Below are 27,546 nucleotides of genomic sequence, written 5' to 3' on the forward strand. Positions count from 1 at the left end.
GCCAGGGACTGAAATGCTCAAAAGAATTACCATAAACAGCACTGAAATGGTGCAGCTATTCAAGAGTGGATGGTAACAGGAAGAAACAGCTTAGAGTGGGACATTATTTTAAACAGTATTACTGAGAGGGTAGCAGGCATCTAAGTCCTGTGAAACGAGCTACAGCCATCTCTAGATGAAGAATTGGAAGCCAAGCTGAGGCTTTCAAAGCAGGGACTGAAAATGGTACGCTGGTAGTGATGCAAAAAAAAACCCCAAACCAACATCCAGTACCCCCCCAAACAAATAAACCTCCTGGTCTGAGAATGCAGCCCAGAAGAATTATTTACATGCAGGCAAAAGCTGAAATGGAACTCAGTTATGACACGATGAGCTAACACTTTGGTCTTCATGCTTCTTTTATTTATATACTACTGTCAGTGATGAAAAATACTTTATAGCCTTACAAATGTGAAAGTTTGCTTATTTCTTCTATATTTGAATTAAAGTAATATTAGTGATTTTTCCCTTTGAAGGTGAAGACATATCATTTAGATATGCTGTGGGAAAAATGAAGCAAAGTGGAGGAGTGTTTTATAGCATCCTTAATTGAAACACTGGGACGGACAACACAAAAATACACACATACTATAAGAGCAAAAGAATAAAGTGGTACAAGATGCTAAAGAGAAGAAAAACAGAAGTAAAGCCTAATTTTATTTATGCACATTACTATTTTCACACTAAGAACAACTGTGAAGTGGAGTAGGGAATTGAGAAATGCTGTGTAAGAAAAATTATTTGGATACGCAGGAAATAGTGTAATAAAGAATTTGCAAAATACCAAGGCAGAATGCATTTTTTTTTCCTGCAACCCAGTAGAACTTTTGTAGATAACCTTTAGATTTTATAAAATGTTCTGAACAGGTGTTTGTAATTTATTATTAGCACAGTATCAAATAGCTTCAACCTAGAGTTCTCATCAAGTGATTAAAGGACCTCAGGAAAAAATGATAAGTCTCTTGATCGTAACAGACTGCTAACAGCATTAAGCCATAAAAGAATTAGTCTTTATTAAAGTGCAATATGTATTTCCCAGCAAAAGTATGAAGAAATATCCAAGAAATAAAAGCTATTTCAAAGACAAAACCAACACAGGCTCATCATAGAACACAGGATTTTTATTAACAAATTATCTTTTGGCAGCATGAAAAGAAAAAACCAAAACTGTAAGAGCCCTTTATGTTCATTTCAAATAGGGAAATATATGAATGTGCATCTCTACAATAAGGTTTAAAGTTAAAAGTCCATACAAATATTCAAAAATAACATTTCTTTCCATAAAACATAGAAGGAGAAATAATGCCAACTAAAATCAGGAACAAACAAATGACCATTGAATAATACCAATAGAATCCCATAGTACTGTTTTACAAACTGCCATAACTCTTCAGAGTAATCCACAGAAATTATTTAGCCAGTAATCTGATTTACAAAACCAACAGAATGCTGCTTGATATTCTTCAGAGAGAACAGTGTTCTCGTCTAAAGGCTATGTAACTTCTTTCAGTCAGTGCAAAACAACTGAATTTGAAACAATCATATTCTTATTGCACAGAAGTTACAAAACCTCAAAAAAATTAAAAAAAGAACAGAAAAGAAAAAAAATCAGAGGATATGTGGTACTGTGGTACTAAAGTCAAAGGTTAGGGTTATGCCTTGGCAATTCTTAAATAATACAAAGTATTTGCCTGCTAAATAACAATGAGTTTAACCAATCATGGCTTTGTAGAGTAAAATCACTTAAAATCACTAATGAACTTGTTGAATCAGAACTTAGATATAATTTACAGTTTTCTTTTCAGACCACACCTTGAGGCAAATACCTTCACTATTGCAAATTCTGCTCCAAATTGATTTTTAGGTTGCCTTTGTGTGTTATCTCTTAGCAAAAATATTCTCTTTTCTTTCCTTTTAAATCTAAGTTACCATCTAAATCAGCAAAGTGATCCTGGACTGACTGCAGTCTGTTCAGTGAAAAAACTTTTATCTTGTCTCCCATAGATCTTCACTCTTAACACTCTTCAGCAGTGCATTACATATACCTAACCTTCAAGTTAATATTCTCCTCCTTTTCTCATCTGTGTTGCTCTTCTAAAGTCTCTAATTCAAGTAATCTCTATGGTACTGCCAATTACATTTAAAAAATTAATTTCAGTAGTATATAACAAATGGCCTTGCTGTGTACTGTTATTAAAATTAAATGGGTGTTTAGCAGCACAGAATACAAAATTCAATGTCTTATTAGTCATTTAATTTTTACAGTGGTCAGTAGTTTTGAAAAACTCCATCCTGGACAGCAGGATATTCACAGACAAGTTCACAATGAGGAAATGATCAGATAAAATATCCAATTTTAATACATGAAACAGAACACTTTTGTTTACAGAAAAATGCCCAAAGCCCCCTAATGGCCTTCAGCAGTATTAAAGAACATATTTTCAAAAATAGTCAGAGTTGTAATCATCTTTTTTTAATTAAAATTTTAATTTTCCCCTAACCAGTGTGAAATTCACATAGGCCAAGCTGCTTGTGGAGACGTTTGTACAAAGGTTTTCTCACAAGAATCCTGATCCTTTATTGGAAAGGAAAACCAAACCCTTGACCCTGTTAACCAAGTGCAGCTCTTGATGTAGGGTCGGGGTCATGACTCTCTCTTCAATGTTTTCTCCTTGTTACCCAACATAAGGGCATTTAGTACCACAGCTGCATGAAATAAAATTACATAAAACTACTTCAGATAGTTAGAGAAGACTGTACAAAGTGCAAGGCTTTAGAGATAGAATCTTTTAATTTTTTTTGTCTGAATTGTTTCTATGTTAGAATGCAAATTGCACTGTTCCACTTACACTTATCCTTCAGATAAAGATAATACCCTGGTAATAAAAAGATGTAAATTCACTCAGATGCTGTTTGATCAAATTATGGAAGTACCCTTAACCATACTTTGGGGTGTTACACGACCATTTTATCTCATTTCTTATTATTCCAATAGATTTACTTTATAAATATTGCTTCAGTGTTATTTCACAGCAAATGGCTCTGCACCACCAGCCCTGGAACAGAAAAAGAGCTATTAATCCATCAGCCTTTACCCTTCCATTAGAGTTTTCTGAGCAACAAAACATCTGTTCTCCTCTTACACAGATTTTTATATCCTGTTGATCCTCTTGCTTAAAAAACATCAGATGCATCACTGATTAAGGACTTTGATTGCTTATATTCTCCTTGTGATATTGATCATCTCTCCACACATTCTGTAGAGCATGTACTAAAACACTTTGTGTTTTTCACACTCTTAACCATGGAAAACAAATAGATTTTCTTTAAAAAGAAATTAATGATTTGGCAAACATAGCCTAGTGGTATAGCTGGACAAGTGATTTTAATATTAAGGTAGTTTCTTATCTTTTCTACTTTGTGGGGTGTTTGAAACGTACTTATATTTAGATATAAGTAAGAATACTTTTTATACATTGTACCTTTCAAATAATAAATATGAATGAAATTGTTTACGTTGGAAAAAATATTATTTACTTGTGTTTTAGCTTTTTAAAGAAGAGGAATTTGACTGTTTTATGGGATTGCTTACATGCTTAGATAGTAGAGAATTCTGAACCCTGTTGAAATCAAGTTTAGGTTATAAAAAAATAAAAGCCAGTGTGTTGTTCACACTAAACCCTCATATAAAGTGCAATGACATAATGGAAAATTGAAAATCAATTAAAATTCTACTACTACTGTTGATATCCATATGCATTTAAAAACTGCATTATTAGGGCTTTTTCAATGTGACAAAAGCAGGCTCAAACCTGGCAAGGTATTTGTTTATGTAGGTGCTTAAGTAAGTTTGACAGTTTTTGTGTAGATGTAAGTCAGCTGTGACTTCAGCTCACCAACAGCCTTCCCAGATGGAAAAGGGACATTTTCTGTGAATGCACTGCTTTTTACTACACCAGGAGCACAGCAGTTCTGGGGGAAAACGTTAAAACATTTTAATGATGACATATTTTAAATTAAAAAAAAAAAATCCAGTGGAGCCTTCTCATAGCAGAAGTAACACCGTGGTGCAACCTGTTAGTCATCACAACTCCATACCTAAGGGAAATGTTCCTGAAATCCAGAGACACAGAAATGGTCATGATACAGAATATAAGGAGGTACTATTTGCCCACTAGAAAAATCTTCTCAGTGGAGTATTTTCTGTTCTATAACCTCTATGTGGATTTAGAAACAAAACCGATCTGCTACTTGCCACATCCATCAGATTCTCACAATTCCTTCACAGTTAAAATTAATAAGAAAAGGTTTTCCATCCCCAGGAAACACACAGAGACCTTCAGGCAAGTTTCTTGTTGCCCTGCTTTCAGAGCACCAGGATTACTTCCACAGAAATCCCCAACAGCCCTCCCTGTGTGTTTCAAGTACTGGATTGATGGCCCAAAAACCCCAGAACTAGGGGTAATGATTTGCAGGTAATGAAGGCAACAAAACCAGCAAATCCAAAAATGTTTCACAGCTGTACAGAATGGAAGTGACAGCTGTGGCTAATAAGAATCTCAGATTTATGGGAAATTTATTCTGATAAAAGTTTGGGGTTTTTTCATGTCTTTAGATACAGGGAGATAAATTTTAAGTGCATTTTAAAATAAGATTAACTACAACATCTTTCCAAAATACTTCAATAAGCAAGTTTCTTTTCCACTGACTTCAAGATCCTTGAAGAAGAAGATAATTTAATCCAGATACTTCTCCTAGACTGAAAATACACTGCAAATCTCAAGCTCTTCAGAGAGGATATCCAGTGTCTTTACAGTGTGAGGAGTTAGTATCATATCCCTTACAGCAGAGAAACTCCCACATCCTGGGCAGATCACCAGTGAGCAAGGAAGTTCCTTTACAAGGTTAAAACCAGCACATGGCACTTTTATCTCAAAGAAACCCCCCAACAAGCCAGTAAGGTGTGTTCTGCAGCTGCTGACATTTCCATATGATTTTAGAAGTGCCTTATATAGAACATGTTGAAGTCCATTTAAAGGCAGTCGTGGTCTGCATGGTTTGAGGCTGCTCTCCTGAGGAATCTCTGTCAACTTCTTGCTGGCTAAAGAACACTAAGATACCTCCTGGAAATGATGCTGTGTGCTTCCCCAAGCTGGGAGAAGACCTCCACAGTTACTTTCAATGTACTTCCTCACACTGTACTGCCTGCTTTGTCTAGAACAAGCTTCAAACAGCAAATTCTCCCCCTGAAAAAAATCATCAGATTGAGAGCAGTAGAGGCCATAGAACACATTCATTAGTGCACTCAGATACAGAACTTACCAACATCTTTACAAACATCAACTTTACAAAGATCTGTGAGAAGACTCCCATGGATTTTTTTCTCTAGGTATTTATTTCAAGATTTTGCATTTTGTTAGCTGTTACTCTACTTCATTTATGAACTATGTAGATATACAAAAGGACTTGCAGGGATTTTTTGCTTTTGAATGTGAAGGAGGGAAAAAAGTGCATTTACCATAGATCATGATCTGGTGGTTTTGTTAGATTAAATATTTTCTAGTCTTTTTTGTGAACCAGGAAATATTTCCAGATTCAGAGCTCTCCTATGCATAAACCAAGACTAGTTGGATTAAAGGCCACAATATCAATCATCAGGTGACTTAACTCGGCATAATCTAATCAATCTCATACCAATCAAACCAGTGTAGATATGGCACAACTGTTAGGGCATGTAAATTACAGTACTGATTTGTAAATAAATACCTTATTTTTATTATTTTGCAGAGCATACTTTGTATTTAACAGTGTAAAGTCAATCAGCACAGACAGAAATCATTACTTTCAAACTGGCTTTTGGGAAAGGGAAAAATAGCAATATTTATTGGTAACAAACCTGTAATGACTGTAATGAACCTGTAGGACAAACATGAACATTTTGGTAAGCTTTCAAATGCTTATCTAGACATCACTTAGTCTGGATCTTAGTCTGGATATATATCCTTTCACAATTTCCAGAAAAAAAAACACATAAGGAAAGCCCTTCTAACATTTATGTGGAGGTCTGTGGAATAAAAACCAGTAAGAGCCTGGATTGAAGTAAAGGAATCTAATCTGGCTGTTTAATTTTACATACAGAGGGCTGGCCTGTCTGGAAAGGTGGCAGAAATTTATGTTGCTGGATGTTTTCATTTGCTGCTAAATAGCCTAAATAGAGGAGAGTTTTTCCCTAAGATGTCTCTTTCCAGTATGCCCAAGCACACAGCTTGAGCTTCATTCACATGCACAAGGTATACAAAAAACCTTTCCACTGCTCTGAAAGCCAAACAAAACCAGTTCTGGACAAGTGTTTTCCTTCCATCTCAAGAATTTATGACCAGGGCTGGCCCTAGCATGTTACTGTATCTTATAAACATGTCCTAGTCAGGGTAAGTCTAGAGCTGATGATAAGCCATTTCAGGTGTGGCTCTGCTAAATTACTAAAAAAATATTTAGGACATAAATCTAAGGTTTCTTTTGCCAAATGATTGCTTTAAAAAAATGGGACGGATACTGCTTCAAATGGAAACAGCTTTTCTTTGGGGATTTCCTCCTCCTTAAAATGCCCTCTATCATACTGAAAGACAGGGAACTAACAAGTAATTTTAAGCAGAAACTTTGCAGTTATTCTTTGTTGTACAGAAAGAGAAAAAAAAAAAAAAGACAGGAAGAAAGGTACATCAATGGAAAAAAACCCAATAAATGCCTTTTCCCCCGGTGTCATGTCTTTGGATATGTACAGCCTTGGAGAAATGTATAAATCATTTTGTACATGGAACTCTTAAAAAACTAGAGATTTTTAGTACAAAGGAATCAATTCACTGCAAGATTGTCCACATGCTGTTGCTTTATGATTTACTATATACACAAGAGGATCAAACAAAGGACCTCTGTTTTACAGTTACTGCTGTACTGTACATTAACATGTGGCTAATACCCTTCTCTGGGTGAGATTTACACTCAGTATTACAAATAACATAGCAATGCTGAAAATACTGATACAAAACAGCTTCAAGATGACATTTTAAAAATATCCCTCACTTCGAACTGTTTTTTTTCCAGTTTTTTAAAGTTTCAGCTCTATAAAAGATTCTCCAAGAAAATAGTAGCATTTAAAATCCTATTTTTGAAGTTTATAGATGGATTTTTTTAATAAAGTGTAATCCAAAAGTCCATTTTCCCAGGAAAAAAAACAACTATAGATACAATACATAACCTAAAAGTGAAGAGGGTATTGGGGTTTGTTTTGTGTTTTGTTTTTTTTTTTTTTTAATGTAGTACAGTACATTTGTGTCCTGGAAAAAAATTCCTTGATTACAGTGTATGTTTAATTTATTTACAGATCTGAAATTGAATTGCATACTTCAGCTCTTGAGATGAGCAATACTGAAATGAATTGTTAGTAAGAATTAACTGTCCTTTCAATCTACCATGACTTTAAGGTATTGGTAAGAAGAAAAAGTGATTCTGAGTAGTGAAATTATCTTATTACTATTTTTAACTTGTTTGGTAGACTTTTAAATTATGAGTTTCAACACAGGACTGGGAGTCTTGAATATCCACAGTTAATTCGGTAAAGCTGTGTTTGCAATTTTTGCACATTCTCTTTTGGCAGTAGCAATGCACACATGAACATGAAGAAATTTGGCAAATATTTGTCTTGGTTCTTATGTATCCATCTTTGGATACCCAAAATTATCACTACAGAATATTTAGACAAAACCTGCTCTCTTCAACATCAGATAATGTAATAAAATCTGCTCTAAGCAAAATAAAATCCTCGATAAACAGAAGCCTGAAATTTCAGGCTGCTGAAATTGCTTTACGGAATATCTGCCAAGCTCATAGCTTATTTTTTTCTTTATCTAAGCAAGATTTGTTAATACAATTTCCTTGTATTAATCCAAACATTAAGTAGTGAAGCAGATACATTTAACAATAGGTAAAATTTTATCTTTAATTCATATCATACACTCTATGTGACTTACCTTTTAAAAGTTACAGATTTTGAGTGGCTACAGATGCTTTATTTTTCATTATATGCCATCTCTGTTAAGTCACAATGGATTGTTTCTGTGTGTGAGAACGTGCTGCTCCCTTGGCTTCCCTTATTAATCCCCAGTTAAAGAGAGAGGTGACTTGTCTCAGATCTGCCTCAATCGTACTTAAACATGCCAGATCATTTATAAACTACTAACTGCATGTGCCATTACAACTCAAACAGATTACCCTGCATCAGAGAGGTTGTAAACCAAGTGTCATGTTTCATACATGCCACATGTTTGGAGTAACTGGACTGAGATGTTTCCAAGCCTTGAGAGGGGAAAACCGGATCTTATGCTACCAACAGCTCTTCAAGTTCTGTGGTGTGGTCGGATGATTTCACGCTCCCGTGAGACCAGACAGTAAATTAATCTCACTTGTCTGCAACGTGTCAAGACTAAAAAACCCAGTGAGCTGGTGTAAACCAACAGGTCCTGAAGTGCAGACAACACAGCCCACAGAAAATAAGATGTAGGCAGGTCATATAGCCTGGGTAATAAGACAATTTCTCTTACTTTAGTCTTTCAGTCATTTTTGCGTTGGGAAGTGAAATGAAATTAGAGGACGCATTACACAGCAGAATGTCACATTGCATCATGAGTGCCACAGTGCCTGTAAAGCACAAAGATCACCACAACTTGACACGTCCCCATAGAACAGAAACACTCAAAGAAATGTAGTTAAATAGAAGTGTGAAGAGGGAAGGGAAGGTTGAGGAAACAAGCTGACATCCTCAGTTTGGGACCCAATTATTGACTCAAATACATGGCGACTCTACTTCCTCTACTTCTGGCATGAGGCACTCATGAAACAAACATCAGGAAGTGGTAACACTCTGTAAGTGACCACATTTCACCATATTTAAAAAAAAAAAAAAAGTGTAAAAAGAGGGTCCTAAAGATTTCTGGCTCCTTATTTCCCTAATCTCTATGAAATTCAAGAGGGTTTACTAATTACTTACCTATTCATTCTTCACATCTACTTTAACAGTAATATTATTAAACATACAGATATTATTTAAGATCATCTTCTAGAACTTTAGGGAATGATAGTGACTTATAGATGGGAAAAAATATATTTAGCCAATATTGGCCTAGCAGTGCCAGCCAAATGGTCCCATTCATTAAACCCATGGTGACTTCTGCATGACAAATCAGCCCAGTTGTTGAACAATCTCATTCATCCTTTTGCCTTAGTCTAAGGTGGGAAAATATGGAACCTACAGACAATGTCAAATTTTTATTTTATTTTTTTTTCACATGAAAGTAGCAACAGAAGAGAACTGAAGACAGAGCTCTAGGCGAGCTTACATTCCTCTTTAATTAACTCTCCCTCCATGGCAAGAAAATAAGCACCTTGTTAGCCATCTTGTTGACCTAAAGTCTGTAGCTCTGCCGTGTGTAAATTGTGGTGGAGGAAAACGTTTTTTCTGCTGTACATGTGTAAAGAGATGGGTCCCCTCGGGGGCTGTCCCAGTCTCCCTGTGAAGGTGCTGTGCTGCCGAGGCACAGCAGTTTGGTCTTTGGGAGCTCCTGAGAACATGGGGAAGCCGTCGGCCTTGGATGCTGGCTTTGCTGTACTGGGGGCTGTGACAGCCAAACCGTTCTGGGTGACCTCTGAAGCCAGGGTTTCGTACGTGCCTCGGGTGTGCTTGATGACTTCCACGATCTCCTTCTCTTTCAGGAGGCTGCTCAGACACAAATTAGACAGCTGACAGCTCTTGCTTTCATAGGCTGCTGCTTGGTTGCCTGGCAGGCGTCTAAAAGGGTCCTCGGTGGGAGTATGTGCTGACTTTCTGTCCCTTGTGCTGAGATTTTGGCTCACCATTCTGACTGGATATGTAGTCTGGGGAAACAAAACAAAACAAAAAAAGTATTAGTAATAGGACACAGTAGAGAAATGGTGTGGAGTACATAAACCACTCCTCACTACACATGAACGGCACATGGGTCTGGCAGATTAAAATGAAAGAAAACTCTCAGTTGCTGGTAAAACTTCCAAGGCATTGCTATCATAAAATAGAAGTATTGTTCATTCACATTTAACAGCACTAGAATTGAAAAATGCTTACTGCAGGTAATGATTTGGGCATTTTCCTTATCAAGGGAGGATTTTTTTTTCAGAACATACTAAATAGATAAAAAGTTTCCATGAATTGTAAGCAGATTTTCAAAAGCATTCACATAGTGAAACAAAGAGAATTTTGATCGCATAGAGTTCAACACTTAATACTCTCAAATCCTTACAAAATCTAAAGAACATATTTTGTAAATATCTCCATGACTTGGTTAAGCTTAGAACATGCTCAATTTTCATTGTCCCTTGAATGCAGGTGTTCTGTTGTGTATTTACAAATCAATACACGCCAAAATTCTCTGCCAGAGAAGAGCAAAAATTTTATTTCATGCTGCCTGGAAAAAGTATAATGTAAGCATGTTACCAACTTCTGATGCTGTGCAAGCATGCATGCATCTGATTTTGTTGAAATGATGGTAATTTATCTGTGCATGGCAAATCAGATCACTGCAGACTTTCAGTGTGTACCTGGTGCAATGGTTCATACTGTCCCTAGAACACCTGACTGGGGAGGAGATGATGGTACATCTTCCCAGGTAATGGCTAAAGCAACTGGTTAATTTGAAACCAAAGTCCAATTTGGCTCCTTACAGGTTTTCTGCAACAGAACTCTGAAAGGACATAGGAGCAGCTTCTTGACATTTACATTGACATATGGGCTCTGATGTTGCAGAACAAAGCTGAGAGAATAAAAAATATTACCAAGCCTTACAACAGTACTTGGCTAAAAATATTTCAGGATGTTTCCATGATTCCACAGGAAACTCAGATAGATTGTATCAGAATGAATTGTATCACTTCACATGCATTTCTATTTTAGGCAACACAGAAGAATGATACAGTCAGTATTCACAGCTTAAATCCTTTTTTTAGTGCAGGCAGGCTAATGGTCATGATTCCATGCAGAGCCATGTGCAGGTTTGGGTACAAGGATTGCAGTGCATTTAAGGCATCAGAGATGATATTTTTTAAAAAATTATTAGTACTGAAACATCATTTTTCCCCACTTTATTCAGTGCTGATTGCACCCAGATTCATAAATGGGAGTAGAACACTTCAGAAAAACATTACTTCAAGTTTTTACACCTACAGCACATAGGTGTTGAAATGAAATTCCATGTAATTCCTAGCATATCCTTCTTGGGAGGACCTGTCTGTAAGTTCAAACGCTTCTCATTTTTTAATTTATTATTTATTTATTTCCATGTCAGTAAATATAATCTTCCTACTGGGACAAGAGAGTCCAATTTAATGCCCCATCAAAAATCCATGCATTTATTGTAAGGAATGTTTCCAGAGTTACCATATGTCACCCTATATCTTTGAAAACCTAAAGATCGATACAGAACCTTAGAGGAACTTCATGGTGGGACCTCCAGTCTATCCTGAACTTCTGGTTAACTCCAGTTTATCCCTCTGGAGATTTATGGTCCTTAACCATCTCTTAAGGACCTTCATCAATGTAATCTGTACAGCCTTCTCCACTAAGATTTTTTCACCCTATTACCTTTACTTTTAGAAAAGGTCTTCCTAATGTCTAAACCGTACCTTTCCGGCTTCAAGATCATTTTTTTTCTCTCTCTCATGAAAATGAAGAAAGAATTATTGTTTGATCTTGAATACCTGTTTATGTCTTCAAAGAATGGCTGTCAAGCAACGCCTTCATCCTCTCTGCTCTAGAATAAAAAACTACCACATTGATCTTTTCTCACCGGTCTCATCTGCTAGACTCTGAGTCATTCACACTTGTCTTCTTTACAGATTCCCTTTAGTAATTCCACTATTTTTTTCTTGAATTAGAAGGCTCAGGAGTACAGTACTCAAGGTAATCCCCCACCATTACAAAGCAGAACAAACACTATTAATCCTATGAAGGACTTCTTCATCTGCTTCTTATTAATTACTCCAGTAGGAGGTTAGTAATTTTATTTGGCAACAGCATGAAATTGTTCATTCGTGTTCATCTAGTTGTCCACAATAGTTTCATGATTTTTTAATGCAAAATTATGTCTAAGTGCAGCTGATTATTGTCACCTAGATTTTTTTAATATTGCTTTTTTAACCTGATGAAACACTGTTATGACTGTAGCACTGGGGTGTTTCTTTCCTCTTCCTTATCAAGGTTATATTTCACATGAAATATTTTCAATTTAGAAAATAAATGCTGCATTTATAGGTCTGGGAAATATTCGCTTCTGGTTGCTGGCTGATGGGGGGGGGGGAGACAATGTGTGTGTATGTATGAATAAATATTTAATAATATATATGTGGTTAGGGAAGGTCTTAGTTTTGTGACGCTGTAATTTGCTGAAATTCCCCTCCTATTGAATAATTAAACAAATACCAGGTGGCGACAAATTAAGAGCTAACTTACCTACATTTTAAAACATCAGTAGAAATTCAGACTATGCCATCAGAATTTTAAGAAATTGTTTTGGCCCCATCCCCAGCAATAAGATAATAGGATGGTTAACAAGGAAAGACAGACTCATTCTATCAGATGCATAGTTACGCATCAAATGAGCAGAGATTTTAACAGAAACACTGCCAAAACCCAATACTACTGTTGTTATCTATGACAAATTACTGAAGAATAGCTTCTAATCAGGAAAAGAGAGAACGGTTGTCAGATGGGAGTCAAAATCCACATGAAATCCTCTCCCCTCTCCTCATCCCAATAACATTATTCTCTCTCCAAAATATTGTCAATAAAAAGTCCAATGCTGCTTTGATTTTCATGCAAGTTTGGTTTTTTTTTTGGTGTGATTCTAGCATTGTTATAAAGATTGCAACCTACAGAGTTGAAATTAATTAATTGTTCTTTTGATGAATTCAGGTAATTTTGCTTGAAAGAATGCAGTGCAACCAAGTTTTCTTGCTGGTCCATTTTACAGTTATTTAGGATCCTCATGAACTGGTCAGAATAAGAAAAACGTCCCAGAATGAGATGCACAAAAGCCACACATGCCATACCAAAAAGAACCCCAAATCAAACCGACTTTGGACAAACTTAAACATTTATTTTTAACCTATTTCTCCTTATCTTCCTGCAAATGATGAATGCAAAACTTTCAGTGCTGAACTTTCAGGTACCAACCACATTCTCTGAACATTAGACACGAGCGAGCAAAGCCACAATCCCAACGCATCTGTTGGCCAATTTGAAGGCTGAGTCCTTGTCCAAAGCTGAAGGTGGCTTCGTGCCAGTCGTGCTCCAGCCCAGCCTAGAGCAGCTGCAGGGCTGCTGTAAACTGCTGCTTGGCGGAGCTCCAAGGAGCCGATCTGCCAGCTGGTGACTGCTGAAGCAAAAAATCCATTCATCTTTTTCCCTTTTATTTTTCAGTAGCTTAGCTAGAACCAACAATTTCCCTGCCCCAGAAATCCCCAGTGCCACTCTATAGCCTGCCTAACTGTGGACCCAGGAAATGGGTTGCAATTAGGATGCAAATGGGGTTCTGAAATTTCTTTCAAAAGTAGCCCATTTTAAATACGTGCAGAGGAAAGAAAAGGCCCCCTTTGTTGTTTCAAATATGTCTTAACCCTTAAGAAAACATCTGGATTTGAATTTCCTGCTCATATTAAACATACTCACAAGAAGTGCATGCCTTCATGCTTGAGTCTATTTCTCAAAAGGAAAAAAATATTTTATTAAAATCTGATTGGCTGTAAAATTTTTGTAAGTTTGTATCACGATCACTTGTGCTTTAAGGTACATAAATGTGAAAAAGTTTGAAATACTTTACGTTTGATTATTCCACAGTAAATTAGGATTGAACCAAAATGGGAAAGTTAATATTCTTAAAATATTCTTTCCCTAATTTTTTTTGAGGGTTCATTTTTTGCAATTGGAAGTCTAGCAACTTTTTCTTATATTAAGAAAAAAACCCAACTCATATAGTAATGCTTCAACAACTCAGCATAAAGTAATGAAAATGTACTACTTTTATAGAAAGCTCCAGAAGGAAACGTTATAAACAAAACACTGCAGGCATTCATCACTTTCCATTTCCAAAGCCAATGAGTGAAATATGACAAGAGTTAACAACAAGACAACACTGCTGCAGGACATTTGAAAATGAATATTGTTTCCAACTGTCTGGTGATAAAGTACTAATAAAAAATGACAGGAAAAGACATGAATTACAAAAACACCCCAAAAAGGGTGCAGATTTTTAAGATGTCTGTGCCCATAGGCATTTCGGAGTCTTAGACACCTATAATGTAATTCTTCCAAGTACAGCAACTTTCTTAAATACATCATTCTGACAGCCAACATAGAGAATAAAACCAAACAAAACACACTCTCATCAGTGTACCTGCTGCACCCTGACAACCAAACAATGGTGCATTTGAAGAACATGGTTTTACCACCCCAAAGGATTTTACACTTTCAGAGGTGTTAATGGAAGCACACTATAGAGAGCAATTATTCTGACAGAAACCTGAAGACTTTCTGGATTCCATCATGTTTTCTACTGCTTAATTACTTTGTGTTTGCAGATACACGAGGAATGTAAAATGTGTTCCCCAATGTAATATTTACTACACAGCCCAGCACGGCTCCCTTGGCCCTTGTCAGGTCTCAGCTGGATTGCAGCACCTTCCGCAGAACTGTCTCCATTTGCAGCCTAGCCCAGAATTCATAAAATACAAAGCAACATAAAGGAGTCCAGACACAAAACAAGGTGCTATAGCTCTATATTTCTTTTAAGGTTGGAAAGGATGAAGCCTTTCGTGATGCTTTTGAATTTATACACCTTCAGATGCCTTTTGCAGTTCTGACAGTTTATATAAGTGCAGATCTAATTTACCAAAACACAGGTTAACTCAGTGCTTTGATATGCTACATCTGTCACTATGTCAGCTTCTTAATTTCTACACCTCCTCACTTTTGCGCTTACCAGCTTCCAGCCTAGAGATGATCCTTCACAAAATGTAATTTAGCTGCAGCAGGTACTTGTTCTTCATTCAAGTCTCTTAAAAATCACTCACTCTTACTGATTTCAGTAGCACCTGGACTGAGAGAGTAGCTTTTACAATCCAGACCTGCATCTATTGAACATCTGATGCTGCCCTCTGGCAACATGGGACAAATGAAAGAAATAAAGTCCAGCGTGGCAAAATAAGGCATGGACTTGTATCAAGAGGTTATGGGTAAGGACCAGCTGCTGATCAATGTGTCAACTCTACTGTTGTCCTTTATAAAATGAATGCAGTCAACATAAATCACAAACATTTTTCTTTCTGCCTTTCATTTCCTTACTGAAAGCAAAAATTATGAGATACTAAAATGCTGCCTCTTTGCCATGAGGCCATTTAAACAAACAGGCAAATTGAATAAAAGTTAACTATAGTGGTGAGTTAATGTCCTAAAGGAATTTTATGGTAGTGATGCTACAATGCAATAAGTAACAGACTGAGTGCTTAAATAAGATCTTCATCTTCTCACAACATGGAATTATCCTTGACAAATTTTATTTATCTGAGTAATAACGCACAGTTAAGGCAACAAGGTGCAAAAGGATGCAATACTATTTTATAAAGCAGGAAGAAAACAGCAAAGAATTTCCCATTAATTTCTAGTAACAGTAAATCACTGGTCTGCATTCTCAATACTGCATTTCATGGAAATGGAAGTAACTGGAAGATTTTTCTCATTAGTAAAGCTAAGAGAAAATTTTGCATTTTACAGCTGTTTGCCACACCTTCCAAATAAAACAATTGGAACTTTGAAGCTGTTAATCACATTCTTCAAAAATACTACAAAGTTCATTTAGATGATACTGAATACGCCTTGTTACACCCTATGGCTTAAAACTCTAAACAACTGCAAAAACACTTATGAAAATGAAAGCTACTAAATAGTGTGAATCCTTCAATGACAGAACTACCAAACAGCAGGATATTCTATGTGAGATAACAAGTATTTCTCAGTCTGCATCTAAGTCTTCCCCAAGATCAGAAAGTCAAAACAGAAAAGTTTCTTATGTTGTAGTTGGAGAAAAAAATGGTAAAAAAGATGCAATAGACTTTTACACACATTTAAAAAATCTGTTAAATCCCTAACCTAAACATCCTGTCTTTAGCAAATACTAGCTCCCCTATCTCCAGTAATTCTCATAACACCTCTGCCTCTACCGAAGCCTGTAGCCTCTTTTTTTCCTGATCTTGTATCCCCTCTGATTCTTTGGGCAGACACAGCTATTGCAGCCATGATGAGGAAGATCTCTTCATTAAGCTCTTTTTACACACAGGCTCCACTGTTGGTTACAGGCAGCAGAGCCTAGAGTGAGATGCTCAAGTCAAACTTGCCCTTGGACCCCCCAGGCTGCATTCCAGGAGACTGGATAAGCCCTATGTTCACCCAGCACTTTGGGTCTCACTATCTCTGTGCAACCCAAGAAATTAGGGCCACTTGGGCAACACTTTTAGCTACAGTCATCTAGAAAGCTAGAGGTGTATACAGCCAAGGTCCTCTTTTGCATAACTGATGCAAAATGAACTGATAGGAAAGGAGAAGTGGATCCACGGGAACACAAGGATCACTTCAAAAGACCACAGTTAGTGCAATGTGGGCAGTGAAGTAAGACACAAAGGTCCTGAGGAAACACTAAGGGAGTTTGCTCCGGCATTACAAGCAGGAAACCTGCACAAGTGCTAATTAGCTCTTCTGAAAGCATGTGCTACTCAGCTGACATTTATTGCTATGCTGACAGGGAGTTCTGGCTTTGCAAGCCAAGCCAGTATTTCTGTTCAGCATTTCATGTGCCATGTAGACATAAGAAGTTGTTCAAGGATCTCTGCCTTCTGCCTTACCTATTTTATTGACGACCAGCTGTCTGAAAGCTGTGAAGCCCGTTTCCAGCCTCAGGCCTGACATGTGGTCACCAAAACCCGATTTTTCTAGATCATCTGAATTAAAACTGACTTGCAGGTGGCAAGTACCTTGGACAGCTACTCATACATGCTTAGTCTCTACTAAGTTTCCAATTATACTATTATTTATTTTCTTAATCTAATATCACCTAACATGATTTCCCAGCATACCAGAAATTCCATATATAAAATGAAATTCATATGATGATGTATTCCCTTAGATAATACACCAGGACACAGCAGCCTTAGTGGCTGTTGTGGTAGTCTCAGAAAGATTTTAATATGAAGTGTATGGTTGCTTATATCCTATATTGCTCTTTATCTGAAAAATACTTTTAGGAAAAGAAAGTAAAACTATAGATATTATATTTACAGATGTTATGTTCAGGATAAGAATCTTAATACTTTGGCATGTGAGAGATTTGCTTTAATAGCTGGGCATATTATAGGGTCTCAAATCTATTGTGTCTCTGTATATTTTTTGTATCACACATATATACTTATCATATATACTTAATCATATATACTTATCTTTGAGTTCAGGACTTTCTCATCTACCTTTCAATTAGTGAATGCCACAAATCAGATTTCTAATGAATGTCTGCCTTCTGAAATAAGCACTGCTTGCTTTTTCATAAAAGAACACACAAAACCCCAGATGGATTGTACTTAGCCAACACTCATCTTTTTTCATTACATTATTTAACAACAATAAAAAATCCTTCTATTAAATTTCCATAAATGAGTTCCATAAATTAGCATCCTTATTGTTGAAAGCAGTAAGGGCTGAACTTATAAGTACAGTGGGGGAAATTGCATACATTGGCAAATGATGATCACTTACTGTCATATTAATCAGCAATGCTGTCCCTCAGGTCAATATACAGTCTGCAAAGGAGAAATCAGCAGACTAATGCAAAGGGCAAATTTTATCCTGATGGCAAGAAAAGAAATCCTAATTGCCCTTAAATTGACATGACTTTTTATTTTTATGATGAGATTACTGAGACCAAGATATTTTTGAAGGGAAAGAAAAAATATTCTTTTTATTTTAATACCTAGATATGAGGGCACCTGTTTTACGAATGAAATATCACAGAGTAGTCAGATTTTTTTATCCTAAAAGTAAATTTTCATAATTAGGCCTTTTTTTCTGGTTAGGCCAAAAGATTGTAACATAACTACAATCAGTCTCTAGGCTTAACTTGTTGGGTTTAGTGTTTTGAACAAAATGAAAAAATAGACTCCTGTGAGAGGATAAAGCATTACTATTCCAGAAAGATACTGACTCCCCACTGTAGGATTCAGTCAGGAAAAAATCCTGTATGAAGTTTGCATCATAGGCCATCACTCAGTGAATTAAACTTCACTCATAATAGAAAATTTCCCTTCAAATATTATCTTCAAAGATCTTACTATCTATGATGGTTACAAATTTATGTTGTGTGAATCACTCCATGCCTAGTTTTTTTAAAGGCACTGACAATCTCAGAAATAGCAAAATTACAAATAAGATTCTTTTGGAATAGGGAATATCTCTACCTTTTTTTTTTTTTTAAATCAGTGACCCAAGAATGTTTTGGCTTTGTTGGTATGGAATTGGCTCATATAAATTCTGTTCTCTAATCTCCATCTGTCAGTATCAAATATATTTACAGCAAGAAAATCCTGTCAGAGAGAGGAAAGGGACTCCCAGACAAGGGGTGTAAGTAGTTGTAAAGGAAATGTGACCTCCACAAGGAATCCATACAACTGATTTACATGAAAGAGAAGTTGCTTTAACAAAACAGTGTTTGCACTTGAATGATATAATCACAGAGCCATAGAATGGTTTGGGTTGGAAGGGACATTAAACATCACCTTGTTCCAACCCTCCTGCCACAGCCAGGGACACCTTCCACTAGACCAGGTTGCTCAAAGACCCATCCAACCTAGTCCTCAACACTTCAGGGATGGAGGATCCCCAGCTTCTCTGGGCCATCTGTTCCAGTCCTTCACAACCCTCTGAGTAAAAATTTCTTCCCAATATCTAGTCTAAATCTATCCTCTTTTACTTTAAAACCATTCCTCCTTGCCCTGTCACTGTATTTCCATGCAAAAAGTCACCCTTCCTCTTTCTCTAAGCCCCCTTTAAATATGGGAACGAGCTGTCAGGTGTCTCCAGAGTGTTCCTTTCTCCAAGATGAACAGTCTCAGCTCTCTCAGCCTATTTTCAGAGGAGAGGTGCTTCACCTCTCTGATCATCTCTGGACATGCTCCAAGAGGTCCATATTCTTCCTGTGAGTTTGGGGACCTCACAGCTGGATGCAATACTCCAGGTGGGGTCCCACGAGTGCAGAGTAGGGGTGCAGAATCAACCCCCTTGACCTGCTGACCACTGCTTTTGGTGCAGCCCAGCAGGTTTGGTTTCTGAGATGCGAGTGCACATTGCCGGGTCACATCAAGCTTATTCACCAGCACCCCTGAGTCCTTCTCCTCATCCATTCTCTGCCCAGCCTGTGTTTGTGTTTTGGATTGCCCTGACCCACTTGCAGCACCTTGCACTTGGCCTTGTTGAACTTCCTGAGGTTCCTGTGGGCCCACCTCTCCAGCCTGCCCAGGTCCCTCTGGACACCATCCCTTCCCTCCAGTGTGTCAACCACACCACACAGGTTGGTGTCATCAGCAAGCTTGCTGAGGGTGCTCCCCACCCCACTGTCCATCACCAACAGTGATGTTAAACAGGGCTGGTCCCAACACCAACCCCTGAGGTCACCAATTGTCACTGGGCTCCACCTGGACACTGAGCCATTGACCACTACTCTTTGAGTGTGACCATCCAGCCAACTCCTTATCCACTCAGGAGTCTATCCATCACATCCATGTTTCTCCAGTTCAGAGACAAGGATGTCACGTGGGACGGTGTGAGATTCTTTGCACAAGCCCAGGTAGATTATATCACTTGCTCTTTCCTAATCCACCTGTAACCCTGTCACAGAAGGCCACCAGATTTGTCAGGCGCAATTTGCCCTTATAGCAAAGCCATGCTGGCTGTCATCAATCCATTATACTCTAAAAATATCCAAAACCTTATCTCCTTACATTTCTATATTGTGTACAGTTGGTGGAGATAGAAATTTTCCTTTACTGTGTACTTTCAGAGAAACCAGGTTTCACATAGGTGAGATAACCCATCAGATAAGTACATGAAATAACCTCTTTCTGCCTACGCTAGCAGCTTACACAAAAGAAGAAAAATATTTCATAGCATTTTTACTCTACCTCTCTAAGGGTCCATTCAGCTCAGCTCTCTTTAACACAGCTAATGCAGGACAGCATTCATGATGAGACACACTGCTCAGTGTCCAAGAAAATTAACTCTAACAAGGTAAAGCTATTTTATATATTTCATGTATTTTAAGGCCAGAAAATGCCACCATAACATCTTGTTTGCCCTTCTCTGCAGTAGGAGCCACAGATTTCTCTTGGTGAAATCAGGTGATCCAGAAGAGGGGGTGGAATTACAGCATAATTTAGAAAACTAAAAGTAATGGAGAATGCATTTTATTTCTTCTTAATCCACTAAAATATTTTTATAACAATGCTATCTAGGTCCTTACTGGAAATGTTGCTACATTCTGGTGACAAATCCTACATTAGTATTTGAAAAAGAAAAAGTAGGCATATTGCTGCTGACAAAACTTCCACTAGCAGATAGTGTGTCTACAGAGCAGAGGGGACAAATGTCTAAGACATTTAGGAATACACAATTCTTGGAGAAAGTGCTGGTTGGATTTGGAGCTAAGCCTGTCTGGAGAAAGTTTTGGTTATTTAAGTAGTCTATTGATGATTTAATTTGAAGAATTCAGATTTGAAGGCCTTATTCTCTTACATGCATGATTATATAGGATGCATGACCATGAGGAGCCCAATACAGCCTTCAAATGAGAAAGAACCCAAAACTTAAAAGAACCCCAAAACCTATAGCACCAAGATCATGTTACTTAGAAAAGTAACCTTCCCTTCCATCTTACTTCCCTGGAAATATGAAGGGGAAAAAAGAAGGGCAGTTATTTCAAAATATTCAGATAAAAGCCCCTTATTTTCTTCAGCAAAACTATATTACACAAACTTAAAATGGGAAAATGAACAAAAGAAAACAAAACCATAAACAAACATTAATTGAAATTTCATTTTTTGCCTTTCCTTCTAGGAGAACCGACATCAAAAACTTTGGCAAAAATACTGGAATACTTCTACTGGTTTCTGCTTCTCTATTCCTATGCCTAGCCTAGGGAAAGTTAGCAAGATTGTATTTCATATTATACCTCCAACTTTCTGCAATAAAGCACATAGGAAGGCACTTACCTACCGCCAGTTACAGCATACCCTTTCTCTGTAAAAGGTTACACTTTCTTTTCTTTGCAGCCCATAATGTCAGTTTCTCACTTGAAAAAAACAAAAAGTAATAGATGATTTGCTCACCACTATCACCAGGGCTGAAGCTCTGAAGTATGCTGGACCAGTGCATCAGTCCTAAAGAAGACCAGAAGAGTTTACAGCTAAATCTGGCAGGGAACACAAACTTTTCCAAGGGGTGAGTCCTTTTGCCAGTTTAAGTGGCATGACCTGCATGGCTTGCGGTCAAGCCATTCAAGCAACAAATAGCTCTCAAAACACTCTCTAGAGAGATCTCTGACCTGACCATCAGACTTTCTGCTGCAAACTGAAATCCCTTCCAAGTATTTGAAGCTGAATTCCTCAATTTCTCACTGTTTTCCCTCACCAGCCAAAACAGCACATTTTTTAAATGGCTGCTTACCTACAAAGCATCCATTTAATGTAATCCACAGGCAGTGAACCAGGCTTCTGGTTGAGAGGTACCAACAACACTTAAACTGGACAAAAATTTAGCTGATACAGCAAAAAATTTAGCCAGTATGGCCAAATCTGTGCTTCAACTCAGGAAGCAACAAGCAGGACAAGAAAACCTTGTACACAGACAACAAAGCTGTCTACAACAACATCCCAGACACTCCAATTAGCTGTAGAGTGCGAGATAAAAGATAAGCAATGTCTGAAATCCATGAAGGAGGACAATGTGCATGCACACACTCACACCCACCCTGAGGACTGACAAAAGATAGTCTCCCATTTGACTGACATCCACCAACTCCTAAAAACCTATAAAGCACACACGAACAACTCCCAGAATATCCCAACTCGAAGCAGTTTGTGTAGGCTATGCTTACCATGCAGAACTAATTATTTGGGATGGAATGTCTTACAAGCTGCCTGTCTCACCTCTGGATTTCTGCCTCTCAGCCACTGGCAAATCGCTCCCCTCACTTGTGTATACCTTGCAGGAAACAGGGAATACTCTATAATTCAGGGCACACACCCACTCTGCTGCCTCCAGAAGTTCAGCTAGTGCGTGTCATCTACCTTTCAGTCTCTTAAACACAATCTCTATTGTGATCTGGAAGATGATTAGGCACTAGTTTGACAGTTCTTTGCTCTGGTCCCAAAGTAAAATCCTTCCCCAGCTGTGGAAAGAGAGATTGATTAAGCAGGGTGTCCTGGAGTAAAAACAAATACACTGATGACTATACTATGAAGTGTGCTGAAAAAGCACCCTTATCTTGTCTACTCGTAGGAATATCAAGTAGAAGTTTTGAAAACCCCAATTCGCAAACACTTTCCTATCAACCAGAAGTAAATATGACTAATCAAGTTTTGGGGCATTGAAGCACACTGGAACCCAACCCAGCGTATTTGTCCTAACATATACCTAATTTATGGCTGCCAGGATAGTCCCAAGATTGCATTTCCCTCCAACTGGCTGAGCAACTGCATGGAGAGCCACGAGTAACCTCAGGAATTCTGGCAAGCAGTAGGACACCCACCAACTGGTACCTGCCACATGGAATAAACAGCTCACAGTCACCCTGTCAGAGCAGTCTCAACAGCTCACCTCCACAGGCCAAACAGGTTAACAGCCGACTCCTGGCTTTCCATGTAGGAATAATTACACACTTCTCAGCACACAAACTCCCATGCTGACATCTGCCTGCATAGTGCTAGGGAAGGAAATGAAATGCATTTCCTTTTTTGGCTCTACACCAAACCTGATTACCCCAAACTTGCAACACAGCCCAGCCACCCCAACCACTTATCCTGTAGTGCACAGTACATTGCTGCTTTGGGAAAACTCAGGTTCAAGAAGCACCCCTGTTTCATCTTTCTCTTCCTTGTCCCTCTCTTTTTCCATTTCCTCATTTTCCTGGAGGCATAGCTACAAGGAAGAAGAACTTGCAGCTTGCAGTTGCTTCTATGCCAAAAGTCAATCTGTCCAACAGTCACAGTGACAGCACGTCGAATACTGACAACAGAAAATGTTGAATGTGCTTGAGTGCCAGGCTGCAGTGCAGAGAACTGCTCCTGCCCCGAGCTCCAAAGAATTTGAACAACCCTGCCAGAAGAGGAGCAGTCTATCAAAGCTGGATACGTGCTCTGTCTGCAAGCTTGACCAGGGACATGACACTCTCTGATTCCCTTTCCATGAACTACCCTCTCTTGAAATGTGGGAAACACACAGGCACTTGAAATCTTTTCATGAGCTGCAGTGATATATGGAGTAAACTGTGTTGCAAAAAACCCCTCAGACTGACTCCTTTGCAAACTGGATTTGAATTGAAATGGGGATCTTAACTTTTCAGACTGCTTCCCTTTAAATTCAGAAAAGCATGTGTAGGAAAGTAAATAATAAGCAGCTGCTATGGAGAAAGAAAAGCATTCTCAGTACCTGAGAGGAATGGTGAAGGTGTATGTGAATACAAATCTTTATATGTGAAGGAAAATCCATCCCATGCCAATGAAAAAATGAAATTGTTTCTCAATAGCAGAAACGTAGGTTCTCCCCTCACTTCAGAAATTACCTAATTGAAAAATAGTCTGCATTTAACAAATTTGATTTCAAGATAGGAGCACAATGGCTTTGAAATCTTAATGGTGGATTTATCAAAATTTATGCTGTAAGTTCAACACACACCCTTATGAGAATCTATAACCAAAATGACCAACTGTAAGTTTTCATTAATATTAAAACACATCCTCCTGAAAGCTCTAATAAGGACATATAATATTTTATTTTTCTCTTTTTTTCCACCTGGTAACAGTCACCAAGCTTTATTTTAGTAAAATTTAAATATCACAATATCACCCTAAAACAAGATCAAGCCGACTTGCATGTTTACATAAAGAAAAATAAAATAAAAATGACACCTACAGTACAAACTTCTCTTTCTATGTTTAGTAGATATTTACACAGAAAAAATATTACTGATTGTTATTTAAGATTCTGCTTAATAAAAATATTTTACTTCCTTCTTGGAGCTTTTAACATTAAATAGTGTTCAAACAATATTGCCTAGAACAAATCTCACAAATGCAGACAAGGAAAGAACTCACAGAGATATCAAAATGCAGAAAGGAAAAAAACCCTTTACCCTAGTGAAAAAAACAATGAATCTCTCACCCACAAGAATTGTAAGAACAGGTCAGGTCACATTGCACAGGTAATATTTTCTATAATGCTGCTAGAAATGCTGAAATGATGTATTGGCTGAATTAGACCATTATAAATATAAATATGAATATAAATATAAATATAAATAAATATATATATATAGCAAGTGTAGATGTGAAATAAAAAGCACACTAAATCTAACTAGTCTACAATGCCATAAACAATACCTATTACATGTTATTTCATTCTCTTGGGAAAGAAATATATGGTAATTTGCTAAGCTATTTTCACTTTATTCTTAACATTTATGGCTATTACTGGTAGAAAGCAACAACAGCTTGACTTTTTAGCATGCAAAATGCTTGATTTGAAAAAGACACATAAAAGAAAAATATATGCAGCTTCCCACTTGTACTGTGTCAGCAAAGTCTTTAACTAGGCATTCTTAGTAGAGTGTGCTAATTATAGGTGAATCCTGGTTCTTACAAATTCTCAGGGGAAGACACGGAAATGAGGTACGAGAATGAAATAATTTATAGAGGTGTGGCATTAAAAAAAAGCCCCTAATTTCCCTATCTTGCCAAAGCTCTGCGTGTGAATTCCGACACATGCAGAGCATTCCAAAGCCTGTTTCAGAAATGCCCCATATTTAGCAGCTGTGCCTCTGCTCAGGCTTTATTTGCTGTGATTAACTGTGGTCATTACTGCTTTGTTCTCAAACATGAGGCTGTAAAAGGATGTCTACATTGTAAGGAATCACCTCAAGCAGTGTATAGCATCCACACAGCATTATTTAAACTTTTGCCCTGGGGACTTTGGGTTCTCTACAGGATATTTCTCTTGAGAACCACACCTTTTAAAATTACAGCAACTAAAACAATCACTGCTTTGCTGGCCAATATGGGGCAGAACCCTGTGTGTGCAAAACTTACCCCACTACACTAAGTTTTGCACCTTTACCATCTTTACTGTTTACCTTTCTGCAGCCATCCCTGCTAATTCCCTTGTGCCAGGGTCAGGGTTTAAGTGGCTATGCAGTGAATTAAATAAGGAAGCTGGCATGCCTGAAAACTACATCTTTCAAATCACTATGTGGAAAGTTATTTTTCAATCAGAACAGTTCACTGATCAAATGCTTTCTAGTCACACAAGAAAAGCAGCCAGAGCAACCAGCTTAAGACGAAGAGGGAGACGAAGGTGTGGGGGTTTTTTGAGTTTGTTTGTTTGATTTGATTTTTGGTTTTTTTTTTTTGTTTGTTTGTTTGTTTTGTTTTGTTTTAATGAGAGGGCAGTGATGTTGCAAGTGAAAGCGTGTTATGCAAAACAGTTTGGTGGGATTCCATCCCCTCCCCTGCCTGAGCTCTGCTGTCAGATGCAGAACACTTCTGCCTCTGTTGTGCTGTGATGCACCAGTGGCATTTGTCCCTAAAGGGAAGGAAGACTCCTGTAGACACAGGGCATTATAAAGCATCCCAGCCACCTCCAGTGCCAGAGTTTTCCCTGTGCATAACTACAACCTTCCTACTCCTAGTCCTATGGCACTGCCACCTCCATCCAGCCTGCATGGCTACTGGATCTGCCACATTCCTCTCCGAGACTTGTTCCTAGTTCTGGTTTGTCCAGGCATGGAAGCAGCTGCAAGTACTGGTTAAACTTTCCCTAAATTATTTTGTTCTCATACCTCATTTCCTTGTCTTCCCCTGATAATTTGTAAGAACCAGAATTCACCTATAATTAGCATATAATCTACTAGGAATGCCTGAACTTTTCTCTATGTGACATCAGTGGGAGTCACCAGCTCTGGAATTTCCCAAGAGCACCATCTAACTTGATTTTGCTGTTACGGAGCTGCATATTCACTGCTTCAGTAGGAAAAAGCCATAAACATCCAACTATCTTACTTCCTAGTAGGCCATTAAATGATAGCCATCATCATGGTAAATGTCATGTCTTCAAGTAAATGATGGCAAAAACCAAATCAAAGCCTAAAATATATACAGAGCCCTTCATTATTTTTTCTAGGATGTAAATTATTAATAAAAATTGCATTGGAATAAACAGATTTACATGGGATTTGCAGGGGTTATATTACATCATCTTAAAGCACTAGCTATCAATTGATTTCCACTCTGAGATCAGATTTGTTTAAAACCAGACAGAATATATTGTTCTGTAGGATGACATTTTAAAAAGCTATCTGCAAAAGTATAATGTATGTATATTTCCCAGGTTTTGAAAAGAAGCTGTAGAGACAAAAATTTATTACTAAATTTGGGAGATAAAATGATTCAGTAAATGCTGCTGTGAAAGCCTACTGGTCATAGGAGGATGTAAAGCATTCCTGTCCATATTGTGGAAGTGCCAGTTGAAGGATGATGCCAGGGATAAAGTACTTGAGTGTTTCATCTTTCAGAAGTTCAGCTTAAGTAATTCTTTTTCATTTAACACTTCCCTCATTTTAACTTGTCCACTCATACAACAACTATGTCCTCTGCTATATGATCACTTCACAAATATTAATGCAATCATTCTGATGTCAGTCAAGGGACAAAAGGATGAAATAGCAGCTAATAGGCACACGACAAACAGAGGAGGATTTTCTAATTTTACACAAGAATCTTTCAACCCCAGAACTGACTCAGGAATTCTGGATTCCAGTCCAGAAGAACATGGTTCTTACACCTTCGCTGCTTGTAAAAAGTACCTGCTTTTACACAGAGCAAATAGTAGGTTCACAATTTGTTCTTACAGAAGAAATAGTGAAATTCTTAATGCACTCTTATCCTGCAACACCTGAAGTCCATCTGTTCTGGTCTGGCAGGCATTTGCTTATTTTTAAAATGTGACAGATTCTTTATCAGATTATTTTTTATCACCATTAATGCTATTCTCAGACACACTATTCAATATAGGATAAATAAATCAGCATCACTTCTATGCCCTGTTACATATATTGAAAAAGGCTT

The 27,546-nt window shown here is 37.6% G+C and overlaps 1 protein-coding gene across 4 annotated transcripts in view; it reads right to left on the reverse strand.

The window, feature by feature from the left end:
* Positions 1–1,139: 1,139 nt before the first annotated feature.
* Positions 1,140–27,546, reverse strand: part of CCSER1 (coiled-coil serine rich protein 1) — a 629,908-nt gene continuing 603,501 nt past the window's right edge. For 2 of the 4 annotated variants that reach the window (XM_042049677.1, XM_042049676.1), the window contains one exon: positions 1,140–9,966. In XM_042049677.1, coding sequence (XP_041905611.1) covers positions 9,481–9,966 — 486 coding nt within the window. In that variant the 3' untranslated portion in view covers positions 1,140–9,480. The remainder of the gene's footprint in view (positions 9,967–27,546) is intronic. The other 2 variants (XM_042049678.1, XM_042049682.1) reach the window with 2 other exon arrangements.

This window comes from Corvus kubaryi, unplaced genomic scaffold (assembly GCF_017639235.1).
Source record: "Corvus kubaryi isolate FWS band 111438036 unplaced genomic scaffold, C.kubaryi_AGA036_p1.0 71, whole genome shotgun sequence".
Taxonomy (NCBI): Eukaryota; Metazoa; Chordata; class Aves; order Passeriformes; family Corvidae; genus Corvus; species Corvus kubaryi.